The sequence below is a fragment of the Sceloporus occidentalis genome, unplaced genomic scaffold (genome assembly GCF_023333645.1).
Source record: "Sceloporus occidentalis isolate IW3139 unplaced genomic scaffold, rSceOcc1.0.p SCAF_26, whole genome shotgun sequence".
NCBI lineage: Eukaryota > Metazoa > Chordata > Lepidosauria > Squamata > Phrynosomatidae > Sceloporus > Sceloporus occidentalis.
This window is the reverse complement of record NW_028317006.1, coordinates 10,383,635-10,397,349: the sequence shown is the minus strand read 5'-3', so window position 1 is coordinate 10,397,349 and position 13,715 is coordinate 10,383,635. Positions and strand designations below refer to the sequence as shown.

Sequence of the window (13,715 nt, the reverse complement as noted above, 5' to 3'; positions counted from 1 at the left end):
AGTTGAATAGTACCATTAGAACTTGATGTCATAAAGACTGAGCAACCCCTAGAATGTAGTGGGAACCAAGCTTTTTAAGAGCACTTCATAGAACCCAGTGTACTAAGAACAGATCAGGACTAGAACCCAGTGTAATAAGAGTAGTCTACCTTTAGAACCAAATGTATCAAAGATGCTGTTCCACAAAACATTAAACACACTCTTTAGCAGTCAAGGAGCTGAAACGCAACCAAACCAAAAAACAAACAATTAGGAGCTCCTTGCAAAAAATATGAATGATGCAAAAATTTTACTTGAATAACATATTATTTATAGGACTTGGTTGGGCACTCAATGGGTCTAAAAATGGTGTTTCTATTGCTGTGTTTCGTTAAAAAGTTGTTAAAGTTACAACACCTTTTAAGATCAGTGTATCTGTAGTATCCAATGTAATAAGGACTGATAACCACACTCTAGGAGTGTGACATGCGTTATGCTTATCCATAATTGCATAATTTGGATGGAAAGAATATTTCCAAAGAACCATATTTTTACTCCAAGTGTTTAATTGATTTAACAGTTTATTTTTTAATGTTGTGATTCATTCCTTGAGATGTTGTATTTAACTTGACCTAATGTCGGATGTCTTCTCCTCGCATAAGCCCACACGCCCTGATCGTGGATGGTTTGTATTCCCCTTTGGTAAGAATCCTTGGTGGATTTACCTCGCCAGTGCGCTACCTGCCTTGTTGGTGACAATCCTGATCTTCATGGATGAACAGATTACAGCGGTCATAGTCAACAGAAAGGAGCACAAACTGAGGGTATGATTGTTTGCCCAAAGCAAGTATGTTTAACCAAAGTCATGGCAGTTCTGTGGCCTTCGCCAGAGAATAGGCCAACTATATAAAGTGCCTGAGTTAAAGGTTCACAATATGTTTTTTTGCAATAAATAACCATCTTTATACTGTCTGTTTTCCAAAACAAAAGCCAAGGGAATTCTGCTCACGTTTACATGGCGCTGTGAGGGGCAAACTTTTTCCAATTTTTAAAATGTGTGGGGTGAACGAAAGGTCAGAGTCAAGGGTGATACCAGGACAGCGTGCATGAGTAGATGGGGAGATGATAGCACCATTAACATTGAGGAAAACTGATGGGGGAATCTTAGCGTTGGAGAGAAGATGAGAAGTTCGGTTTTGGAGAGACTGAGTTTCAGGACATCCAGGTAGAGACAGAGGCGAGACAGTTAGTTACACGATCTAAGAAAGAGAGAGAGATCAGGAGAGGATAGATAGATATGTGTGTCATCGGCATACAGGTGGTATTGACAGCCAAGGAAGGAAGTGTAAGGAGAGAACAGAAGGGGTCCTAGAACAGAGCCTTGGGGTACCCCCACTGAGAGGGGGAGGGGAAGTGTTACTGGAGACAGAGACGCTGAAGGTACGATCAGAGAGGTAGGAAGTGAGCCATGAGAGAGTAGTATCACGGAGACCAAGAGCATGAAGAGTTTGAAGGAGAAGAGGGTGGTCCACAGTGTCAAAAGCAGCAGAGAGGTCCAGTAGGATTAGCATTGAGTAGTGGCCCTTGGATTTATAGCATAAAGTAGTGGCCCTTGGATATCTAACTACTTTACCTTTTTTCAGGGTTTGATGAATGCATATTACAAAGTACTTTAATATGCACTCTTTGTTCAGGAGGCTGCCGGGGACACTAGAGCGTCCCTTAAATGCATGAGTAATTGTTATAACTATTGGTAGTTATTAAAATAAATTATGTTTAGAATGTATTATGCATTGCCCTTATTGCAATCGGGTTGTAATGATTAGACTTGTGCATTCGTCTTCGGGCGAACATGGAAACGAACACGAAGAGTGCGTTTTCGTGTTCGTTCCGAAGACACGCCGAAGAGAAGACGGCGGCGGTAAAACGTAGGCGAAGACGAAGACACACACCACGAAGATCTTCGTGATTGTCTTCGTCTTCGTCTACCATTCCCCCCCCCTCTCTTCTAACTTACCTTGTCTTCGCGGCTTCGCGGCAATTCCTGGAAGTGGAAATCCGCAGGTTCGCTGTCACGGGTTACAGGGCAGTGCGAATGAGCCTATTGGTCGCCTACAGGGACCAATAGGCTCACTCGCACGGTCTTTGTAACCCCTGACAGCGAACCTATGGATTTCCGCTCCCATTAACCCCTTCGATGCTGCGTTATCTAACACAGCATCGAAGGGGTTAACGGGAGCGGAAATCCATAGGTTAAAGGGCAGTGCAAGCGACCAATAGGCTCACTTGCACGGCCCCTTAACCCTTTAACATTTAACTAATTGAACAGGGAGGAAGACCAGTGGCATCTGCAGGGTAAGTTGCAGCATTGGGGTTTTAAAACCCCAATGCTGCAACTTACCCTGCAGATGCCACTGGTCTCACTTCCTGTTCAATTAGTTAAATGTCCGTACGAGCGACTTTATTGGTCGCTCGTACGGACATTTAACCTGGCACAGACTAACTAATTGAACAGGGAGGGAGACCAGTGGGATGTGTCGGGTAAGTTGCAGCATTGGGGTTTTAAAACCCCAATGCTGCAACTTACCCTGCAGATGCCACTGGTCTCCCTCCCTGTTCAATTAGTTAAAGACCAGTGGCATCTGCAGGGCAAGTTGCAGCATTGGGGCGACTTTATTGTTCGCTCGTACGGACATTTAATTAATTGAACAGGGAGGGAGACCAGTGGGATGTGCCGGGTAAGTTGCAGCATTGGGGTTTTAAAAGTCTGTACGAGCGACCAACAGAGTGGCTCGTGCAGACTTTTAAAACCCCAATGCTGCAACTTACCCGGCACATCCCACTGGTCTCCCTGTTCTATCAGTTAAATGTCCGTACGAACGACTTTATTGGTCGCTCGTACGGACATTTAACTGATAGAACAGGGAGACCAGTGGGATCTGCCGGGTAAGTTACAGCACCAGGAGCCTAAAAGTCTGTACGAGCGACCAACAGAGTCGCTCGTACAGACTTTTAAAATCCCAATGCTGCAACTTACCCGGCAGATCCCACTGGTCTCCCTGTTCTATCAGTTAATAAATGCTAGAACAGGGAGACCAGCGGGATCTGCCGGACAATTACGGCACCAGGAGTTTAACAGTCTGTACGAGCGACCCTATTGGTCGCCAGCAGGGGGCTCGTCTGCCATCAACCAATGGCAGACGAGCCCCATGCTGACGACCAATAGAGTTGCTCATACGGACATTTAAACTCCTGGCGCCAGAGCGGCTTTAACCCCGTATTAACTCCTTAACCGGGGAAAACGAAGAAAACCCGAACACGAAGAATGTCCGCGAATATTCGCCCGAAGAGAAGACAGGACGAGGCGAATATTCGCGGAATACGAAGTTTTTTTTTTGCCGAAGACGAGCACGAAGACGAACACGAAGAGCCCCCTGGTGCCCAAGTCTAGTAATTATGTAACCCTTTTCGTTTCCATTCAAACCAGTTTACATATAAAATGAATCCTTTATTATTAGTCGGCTTAGTTAGAATCTAATTGGGAAACCACTAGATCGTAGACAGTTTTCCAAATGAATTCCCAGCACACTCTTGTTAACACCTAACTCGCCCTATAATAGTTTGCGTTCAATGGAGACCTGCTTTGGTAGGAACGACAAGGATGAGCTCCTCTGAGTATATCTTTAGATTCCTAGGCAGAAGTCTAATGGCTCTGTTTTCCCTAACTTTTCTGCTGCAGAAAGCCTGTGGCTACCACCTGGACCTCTTTTTGGTGGGGGTTCTGCTAGCTGTTTGCTCCTTCATGGGACTGCCGTGGTATGTAGCAGCAACCGTAATCTCCATCGCACACATTGACAGCTTGAAGATGGAGACAGAGACCAGCGCTCCTGGGGAGCAGCCGCAATTTCTGGGTGTAAGGTATGCACTCGCGGTACATACAATGCTTTGCGTTAAATGTTCCATTATTTTCTTGCCTTACAAACTGAGATTTAACAGATTTATTAGAGATTTTTACCATTTGATTTACGACACATACCACGGAGGCACATACCTACCCTTTGATCTAGGTCCATTTACCAAAGGCACATAGGGGTGCGGTGCACAGGACCCCCAAGTATGTCTGCTCATGGGGCCATTTCAGTACTCTGCTAATACTAGTATATTTTGGTGAATGTATTAAGTTGATTTAATCAAACATAGACTTTGACAGCAGATTAGAACCATTCAGTCTTCTCATTGTTGCTGCCATAACTAAAACCTTAATTGGTCCCTGGACTTGTCTTACTTTAGCCATATTATTATTATTATTATTATATTTTATTTATATAGCCACATACCTGTCCCATGCATATTTTATTTCCACTTCTGCTGTAATGCTTGTTTTCAGTTTAAAAATGGAAGAAGCCAAATTAAGGTTCATTTATTGTATTTTTGTATTTATCAGGGAACAGAGAGTAACCGGGATTATAGTGTTTGTCCTGACTGGGATCTCTGTATTTCTGGCTCCTGTATTGAAGGTATAATAACACTGCACTTATAAAACATAAAACAAAGGAAATGTACATTTTTGGATTTTTTTGGTAATATGCTTTTGCTTTTCCAATGATGCCTAAGGTAGTACAACAGGCAGTGTTGGATTGCTTTGCGTATTGTTGTGTGTGCATTTAATACTACATAAATCACATGTACATACAGCCTGACTCTTCTATATATCAAATTACCAAATTACCAACATCATCTAGCCCTGTTTTGCAAATGTACAATGTTTTTTGTAGTTTGACAAAAAAACTTAAAGCAGAGGTGCCAAAATATCAGGATTTCATAATTCATAGCAGATGAAGAAAAAAATGTATGTTAATTGGTGAGATACATGTTAATTAGCAAAATCGTTTAACCGTGGCCACATTCCGGCTTGTCCTATCTTGAATTGAGTGGAGCATTTTTGTACCTCCCAACATATGAAGCAGACAAAGAGGGACACTTGATATATAATTTATTGACATACCCACCAGACATTCTAAGCTTCTAGAAATGACTAGAGGAAAATGGGATTTGGATCCCTCCTTCAAAGGACACTTAGGACATATGCATTGTAGATAACTTTGATCCAAATACACGACCAGCTCATCTAAAGATATTTGCCTGTCCACTACCTTAATCTCTACTTGTCATGTTCCTATGCAAGACTTCTCAAGGGCTGCCCCTTGTTAGGGAAGACTCTAAAGCGACAGGTTAATTCCTCCTCCCACCTATCCCTCCTTAACTATTATTACTGAAGCCTTTTGTGATAATTTTTCCTAGTATATTCCTATGCCGGTCCTCTATGGCGTCTTTCTGTACATGGGAGTGGCGTCACTTAATGGAATTCAGGTGAGACAACCTAACCTTTCCTCTACAAATTAATTATTTTGAGTTCATGAGAAAATGTAATACTCCAACATTTGAAGGATGTGTGTTCTGCGCTGTTTATTTGGGTGGGCAACTGTGAATTCACCTCATGCCAGAATTCCATTCATAGTTGGCCATATTGGGTACTTCAGATATTGGATTAGATTGCTGGGAGCTGTAGTTGATCAACATCTAGAGACCTGACAAATGAACAGTAAAATAACTGGCGGTAGATCAAGGGAACAGTTCAGTTTCAGATCCCCTTATTGTAAGCAATTAGCTCCTGCACTGCAAGAATTATAGGTTCAATAGTTTGTTAGATTGTTGAGACTCCATGCATACCTGCCATTAAACATTAGATTTTGTTTCTAGCTGAACTTGTATTGTGTTGTCCTCTTCTTTTCCAGTTCTGGGATCGCTGTAAACTCTTCTTGATGCCAGCAAAGCACCAGCCAGACTATGCATATCTTCGGCACGTACCACTACGACGAGTCCATCTTTTCACTCTTGTTCAGATAGTCTGCCTTGCTGTTCTGTGGATACTGAAGTCTACAGTAGCAGCAATCATTTTCCCAGTGATGGTGAGGATAATGTGTTGAAAAAAGGGAAAATTAACAGTTACCAATAAGTTAATATAATGGTTCAGAAGGTCTGTGGTTCTAAATTGAATATCATGGGTGCAGTGGTGAGTGTGTGTGGAAGTCTTTTATTCAAGCAGTTCTACATAGGTCACCAGGAGTTCTTGATTTATTAACAAAAGTGGTCTGAGGTTTCAGGGTCTTTTGTACAGTATGTGGAGATGTATTGTTGATAGCATTGTACATGTGGAGTGGACATGCACTGAGTTATGTTTTTTCTTCTGGAGATTCTCGGTCTTATGATGGTTAGGAAAATGCTGGACTGGGTGTTCAGCCAGCATGATCTCGCTTGGTTGGATGATATTTTGCCAGAAAAAGACAAGAAAAAGCAGGAAGACAAGACCAAGAAGAAGAAAGGCAAAGAAGACGCAGACAGTGATGAGGTAAAAGACATACACCACACTTGGAGACTGAATAATGGAGTTATTGCGCTTGGTGCCCACATTCATCTATACAGTACTGTGCAAAATTGTTAGGCAAGTGTGAAATTATTTTGTAAAGTAAGCATGCTTTAAAAAAATAGACATGTCAATAGTTTATTTTTATCGTTAAACATAATGCATCTAAATCAAACCAATATTTAGTGTGACTACCCTTTGTCTTAAAAACAGCATCAATTCATCTAGGTAGTTTTTAAGAAAACTTGTCAGGTGGATTGTCAGACATTGTTGGGCAGACTGGATGGGCCTAATGGTTCTTATCTGCCGTCACGTGTTTTCTATCTGTCACTATGTTTCTATCTTGGAGTGCTAACCACAGTTCTTCTGTGGATTTAGGCAGCCTCAGTTTCTTTCCCCTCTTTGTCCCAGACAGACTTGATGATGTTGAGGTCAGGGACCATACCACCACTTCCAGGACTCCTTGTTCTTCTTATACTGAATTAAGTTCTTAATGACTTTGGCTGTATGTTTGGGTCATTGATGTGCTGTAGAATAAATTTGGGGCCAATCAGATGCCTCCCTGATGGTATTGCATGATGGATAAGTATCTGCCTGTACATTGAGGAGACCATTAATTCTGACTGAATGCCCAACTCCATTTGCAGAAATGAAGCCCTAAACTTGCAAGGAATTTCCACCATGCTTTAATGTTGCCTGCAAACACTCATTCTTGTACCGTTCTCCAGCCCTCCGGTGAACAGACTGCCTTTTGGAGATCTTCCCATTGCAAAGGCATTTAAGCATGATGTGTTGCATTTGTTTCCTTTGCCAAACACTCCATCCTCAACATTGTCCGTACTTTGTGCTTTTTACAAAGATCTTAGACAGAGCATCTGGAAACCTTGACATTTCTACCTGGGAGAGACCTTGCTGATGCAGTATAACTTCCTTGTGTCTTGTTGCTTTGCTCAGTCTTGCCATGATATATGACTTTTGACATTAAACTGTCTTCAGCAACTTCACCTTGTTAGTGAGTTTGGCTGTTCCTCATCCAGTTTTCTTCATCACCCAGTTTTCTTCCTATGCTGTTTTAAAGGCAAAGGCTGGTCACACCCAATATTGGTTTGATTTAGATATTTCTCTTTTGTTCACTCTCTTTACATTGTGTTAAATGATACAAATAAACTACTAACATGTCTATTTTCCAAAGCATTCTTACTTTACTGCATTGTTTCTCACCTGCCCAAAACTTTTGCATAGTATTAATATGTAAATATTATATTATTTGGAGCCATCATATACATCCTGTGGGTGAGTCTTTAAAATTTAGTTCTTTTAAACTACTTACTAATACTAATCTTTATTGCTGAAATCACTTTTTAAATTGTGGGAACTAAGATGTGACTCTGCTGCAACGCTTGAAAGGTGTTTTTTTATCAATGTAGAAGCCAACTGAATGGTGCTGCTGTTATCGTGGTAGACAAGCTTCATATTTGTTTCCATTGCAGGATAGAGGCTGCCATTCTGGTGCTTTAAATTCAGACTCTTCTGCCAATGGGTCTGATGTGGACCGCAGGTGGGTAACCACTCCTCTAGTGTATAATCTGTGTGGCTCTCTCCCTTAATATTAGCAGTCACCTTTAATCCATATGTAACGTGAAGTGTAGTGTCCCTCATAGATTTCTTAAATTAGGGAAAATAAATTAAAAACATACTCTGAGATCTGTAGGGAATAAAGAAAAAATGAATATTTATCAAGGAATAACCTGCTTGTGCTAACAGCAAGAAACACAAAGCATGTTTGGGATATCAGTGTGCCTAGCCTTGTCTAACGTAAATCTTTGAAGTGAGAAGATACTCCTTCCTCATTGTCACATAAACATCTCCACCCCATTCTTGCTAATGGAGGAGGTAGAATCTGCAAAAATCTGTGCCTCCAAGACACTTTACCACAACCGCTGGTGCCGTCTGATGAAGCACAGCATGGGACATGACATCTTATCCCACCGGTTCCTCAGAGACAACACTCTAGGAGTGGTGAGAGAGATATTACTTATATTACTGGTGTTGGTTTGGGCTGATGTCTGATACACCTGTAATGCCCATGACTGGAACCCAACAGGCTCACTGGCCACCATGACCAGGGCTTCACTGCAGACTTGGGCCTGGGCAGCAACTCGGGGAGTCTATTATTATTATTATCTTTTATTTATATAGCGGCAACAATCTACCCAGCGCTTAATACAATACATATATTCAAGGGGTCTGACAAGATGAGAATTGACAGACTAAGACAAACCGATACATTGGGTGGAGCTTACAATCTTGTCTAGCCCTGCAAGTTGTTCTGGTGCTTATGTAACTTTACATACGTAAACAACTTAAATTGCCGTTGTGTCTTCCTTCTCTTTGCAGCATTACACTGCACCTGAAGATCTCGTGCCCGTCCTCACCCGCCATCAGCTACCCCAGAAGCACAACGAGTGCCGTCCCTCAAGTGAAAATTGAGATTGATTCTGAATACGAAGACTCAGACGTAGACAAAAATCCTCGTGACAGGGGCAGTGAAACTACTTTATAGTTTTAGCTTTTAACTTTTTTGAATGTCTGATGGGATGCACGTTGCAAAACATGCCATTATGAGACAAAACAGGTTAATATCCTGTATGCCATGAAAAAGTTAGATCAAGTTTAGAAACCAGAATGAGCATGGATTTAAATCTGGATCACATAAGGAATCCAATATATATGTATATATATATATATATATATATATATATATATATATATATATATATATATGTGCCCATGTATTCCTTAAATATTAAAAATAAAGCCCTGCCTCCTTCATCTTGTAATGGAAATGCATAGATCATCAGAGGCCTGAAGAAGTCATCTGAGCTTTTATATGATATCCTCGCCTACCTGAACGATCCCGAACATGAAAAGTTAAAACATTTTGCATATATCACAGTGTCTGCTATATGAACTGTTTACAGTTTCAGACAGCTCATTGTAATTATTAAGTTATATCTTACTGATCTTTTTGGCTGGTGAAAGAACAGAACGTGTTATTGTACATACATGTACCCGTTTTAAGGTAAACTTCTATATATTATCCCTGAGTGAAATAATCTGCACACCCCAATCTCAGTGAAATGATTTGTGTATGTGTTGGTATTCTATAAATATCGTTCTACTGGGGAAAAAAATTGTCATTATTGTGCTTTTGTTGTACATAAAATGTATTAATCACAAAGCCTGTGTAATGCTTTTGTATTATTGTGCTAGCAGGAAAGGCTAGAAATTCTCTCCTGAGGCATAGATGAGCAGCTCTCTCTGGAGCAATACAGAACCTGCTTCCAACATGTTCCTTGAAAACGAGGGTATGCAGGGTATACAGTAAAACGCCTATCTGTCATGGAGGGAAGGGGCTGGAAGCAGGGTTGTGGGGCCAAAGTGGGACTGCCAGCCTATCTCACCTGGAGAAAGTCTGGACTGGCTATTTGGAACACCAGGTAAATCTCCGCTGGCCAACATCATTCCATAAATACCAGATCTGCCACTCCAGAGGCAGATCGGGTGCTGCAGTGTGTGGACACCAACTGGATATGCAAGCCCAGCCCTACATGAGCATACAAATATAGAGTCCATACCTCTATGGTACGGACTCTCGGCGTCCCAGTCTGGCCCTACCTGAAGATTGCAGGGAGGTGCAACAGCTTCCTTGGCTGGCCAGCAATATCAGAGGATCTCCTCGAAAATTGTGACTGCCCTGCAGAAAACCGGGTGTTTGGAAGGTATGGGAGTATGCAGTAACAATAAACAGTAATCTACATGTGCTAAATACATCTTTGGGGTTGCGTATTTTTTTGGAAGGACATACTGTAAAAAAAGAATAGGGCTATACAACTTGAAATCATCCAGTGTTTGCTAAAGGTCCTATTTGCATAGTAGGATCACTGAGGTTATAGTTTAACAGCTAGAGTCAGTGGGGTATTTTGAGTGCTGTCCTAGGTCTGACTCATTACCCCAATAAGGCAAACTGCTACCCTAGCCATAGATTGATTAGGAAATTCAATAACATGAAAATATCAAAAGTTCATAGATTGTCAAACATTTATACATTTGTGTATACCAAACGACGTAACGAGTAAATGAGTACTTACTGAGTTAAATAAATAAATACATAAATAATCTTTCCAGACTTCTAAACTGACCCAGTCCACAGTCAGGGCAGTGAGGGTACTTCACAAATTGTATATATTCACTAGCACGTTTGGTAACGCGGTGCATGTTCTGTATGTCCTTAAACTTCACCAGGTAAATTGGCAGGCGCAAAACTATGTGGGACAACCAGTTCTGTTAGCTGCATTATTTTGATGGTATTTCTGAAGAAATCTGCATAAACATTTACAAATACTTGTTAGGAAAACAGCATTAATAGCGCTGCCATGGGACTGTGCACAGCCAATCCTGGTTGCTCAGCACATAAAATGTGTACAAAAGATAATGGTCAAATCTACCTAAAACCTTTCCCATAAATACAATGTTGTAATTTAGTTTGTGTAAAAGCTTGCCTCATTCATTATTATTGCCAAGGAACACTTACTTGTAATGTGACACAGACAAAAAAAGTGTTTGTTGGTTTCATTTGACTAAGCCATCAGAGCCCGAGTGGAATGAGTTTTTAGGTTTGGGGGGCTGCTGTTTGCCTGCAGACTTGACTTGTAAGCTTCACAAATAGCTTGAGCGATTCATGTCGCAATAGTGGGTTTACAGATCCTGAGACTCCTTCTAGAGCCTGAGAAGGCAACAAAAAAGCTGAAAGACGGTCGTCAAGGTCGAGTCCTAGAAAATAGACGGGCAAAATATAGGTGGGACAATCTCCTAAAACATATAAAAGAAGGACAATACTTTGGGTTTTCACTATATTATCCTCTTGGAAAATCAAAAACAGGCAAAGCCTGCAGCTCGCTTACCCTTCTGCCAGAAGTGCTAGCGACCGGGAAGGCTGTCTCTAGGCTTAGAAGGTAAAAGGAAGTGTCCTGCAATGGCTCAAATGGAGGAAGAGTCAATTGATGCAAGGGTAGAGTTATGTCTCAGGCTCGAGATCATACCGGCAATGTGGGTCTAAATGAAGCCAGAAGAAAGCGCTTCACTCAAGGCTGTTTGGCCAGTCTGGTATCCTGAAAGATGCACAAGGCAAAGACTTGGATCCATCTGGAATTCTTGTTTGTGAGCAAGGAAATATAAATCAGGCAAGACATTGTGAGACCTGCACCAGGAGAACAGCTCCCACATCGTATTATAAAAGGAGAGTTTCACACTTCCTACTATGTAGCATGGTTTCTATGACTGTAGAGGACAGGCCTTTTGTTCGAGAGCAATTTCTGTTTAGTCTTCAGACCTGGGAACTGCCACCCTCAGAAACTGCTAGTGAAGAGGAAAAATTGGCATCTGCATCCTTTAAATCTAGAGTAGCCATAAAAACGAAAGAATTTCTACTGTCGACCGAACACTTTCCATCTTCAAGTCAACGTGGTGTATGAAGAGCTTGAGCAAAAGAAGATCTATGATCAATCTCATTTTGTTGGAAGACTTGGAGGTTATAAATATGGGGAGAAAAGCACCCTTCCCCCAGTCAGTAGAAGGGTATCAAGGCCTGTTTTGAACTCTTGCATCTGTTTTGGGGAACTTTGGGAAGATGACACAAGAAAACACTTTGTTAGCTACCATCTAACACTGTGAGTTAATGTTTCCCCATGTTTACATAAAATAAATGTAGCCTCTCCCTGATAGGAATGGACCTGGCATCAAAATCAAGAGGAAGGGTTGTTGCATCTGCCCCTTCCCCTACAGGCCCATATCTGGGACCATAAGCTTTATCCAGTCTTCAGTTCCTGGCCAAATAAATCCTTAACAAAGACAGCCATGCTAAAGAGTCTGATTTTAGAAGTGGTGTCTGCAGATCACGGTTTCAAAGAGATAGCCCTCCTGGCTCAGCACTAAAGCACATAGAGGCATCACATAAGATAACTGCAGAGCAGATGGACACCAAATCATTGGGACCTTTATCCAGGTGTACCCCACAGAACAGGCCCTCCTCTGTTTCAGCTAAATTTTCATAGATTTCATGACAGAGGCTGAGGCTCTACTTGGACACAGATTAGCAGCAACTGACTTAAAGGCTCATCTAATGGCCCCTTCCAGTTCATGGAGTCTGGAAAATGAGAAGCAATCTCCAAACTTAGGGTACTACAATAAGTGGCTTTAGCGACATCTACTTTAGGTATCTAACAAAGCTCGAACTCCTTTCCACAGGGAATTATCTTGCAAGAATTCTATGACATACTGAGCTTTTTTCTCTGGATATTTCCACTCATTCATGATCATATGGGACGAGCTTTATGTAGAGGAAAAGTATTAAGCTTTTTTTTTTATGTGCCTGTGTAAAGACTGTTAGCCTTGCTGTCTTCTTCCACAGGATGCTTCTGACAGGGCTCCAATGAAGGCTTTTGCACATAGGTGCTCCAGTGTTTAGAGTGAAGGAAAAGCAACCTTGCAGGAGCTGAACTGAAGATTACCACTGTAATCCCCAGCCATGTCTGATGAGCAACTACTACCACTAGGACTTTGGTTTCAGCTTCCTTATTTTCACCAGACGGGAACCTAGGAAAACCACTCTGATGATCATGAAAGATGGGAATTTGGAGGCATGCATCTGAAAGTGCCAAACTTTTCAGAAAGCGGTTTCTCCAGCAAAACCTTTTATAACCAAAAAAGTGAAGGGAATTAAAACCACAACTCCACCTTTAGTTAATAGACCTAAAGTAGAAACCCTATGCCTAAGCTAGCAGTTTGACCAGCCAAATAAATAGTTCTAACATCTGAAATCTATTCATTGACTCACGAGATTGAAGTGTTTTGAATGCTTCAATTCCCATATATCATTATTCATTATCACAGGGGTTGCATTAGGAACTCTGATGAGCTGACCTTGCGTAACAGTGACATCGGGGTGTCACCAAGTATTGAAATTTGTAAACTCTCAGTATGACAAACATTTAAAGCAAAGTGCTTTATGCAGGGCTCTCACATACATAACTCCCACGTTTTTGGGAAATTTTTTGTAAGCTTGGAAATGTGTGCTTAGCAGATAAGCATTATGTGACAGTGGCCCAAACGTGGCAGCTTTTCATGGGTGTACTTGGTTTGTTCCCTCCCTGGGCATAGGCCTCACAGTTCCAGCATCACTTTTTTTTCGCCAGATTTTGGACTTAACAGGGATGTTAGTATTTTGCAGTAATATCTGACAGCCCATACACGA

At 41.6% G+C, this 13,715-nt stretch overlaps 1 protein-coding gene across 1 annotated transcript in view; it reads left to right on the top strand.

Moving 5' to 3' along the window:
* The window catches only part of LOC149300144 (electrogenic sodium bicarbonate cotransporter 4-like), a 36,423-nt gene extending 27,457 nt beyond the window's left edge, over positions 1-8,966 (top strand). Inside the window, exons 18-25 of the mRNA XM_089485696.1 lie at positions 642-803; positions 3,719-3,897; positions 4,424-4,496; positions 5,281-5,349; positions 5,775-5,948; positions 6,233-6,388; positions 7,894-7,961; positions 8,801-8,966. Of these exons, the coding sequence (XP_089341822.1) occupies positions 642-803; positions 3,719-3,897; positions 4,424-4,496; positions 5,281-5,349; positions 5,775-5,948; positions 6,233-6,388; positions 7,894-7,961; positions 8,801-8,966 (1,047 nt within the window). The remainder of the gene's footprint in view (positions 1-641; positions 804-3,718; positions 3,898-4,423; positions 4,497-5,280; positions 5,350-5,774; positions 5,949-6,232; positions 6,389-7,893; positions 7,962-8,800) is intronic.
* Positions 8,967-13,715: the final 4,749 nt, after the last annotated feature.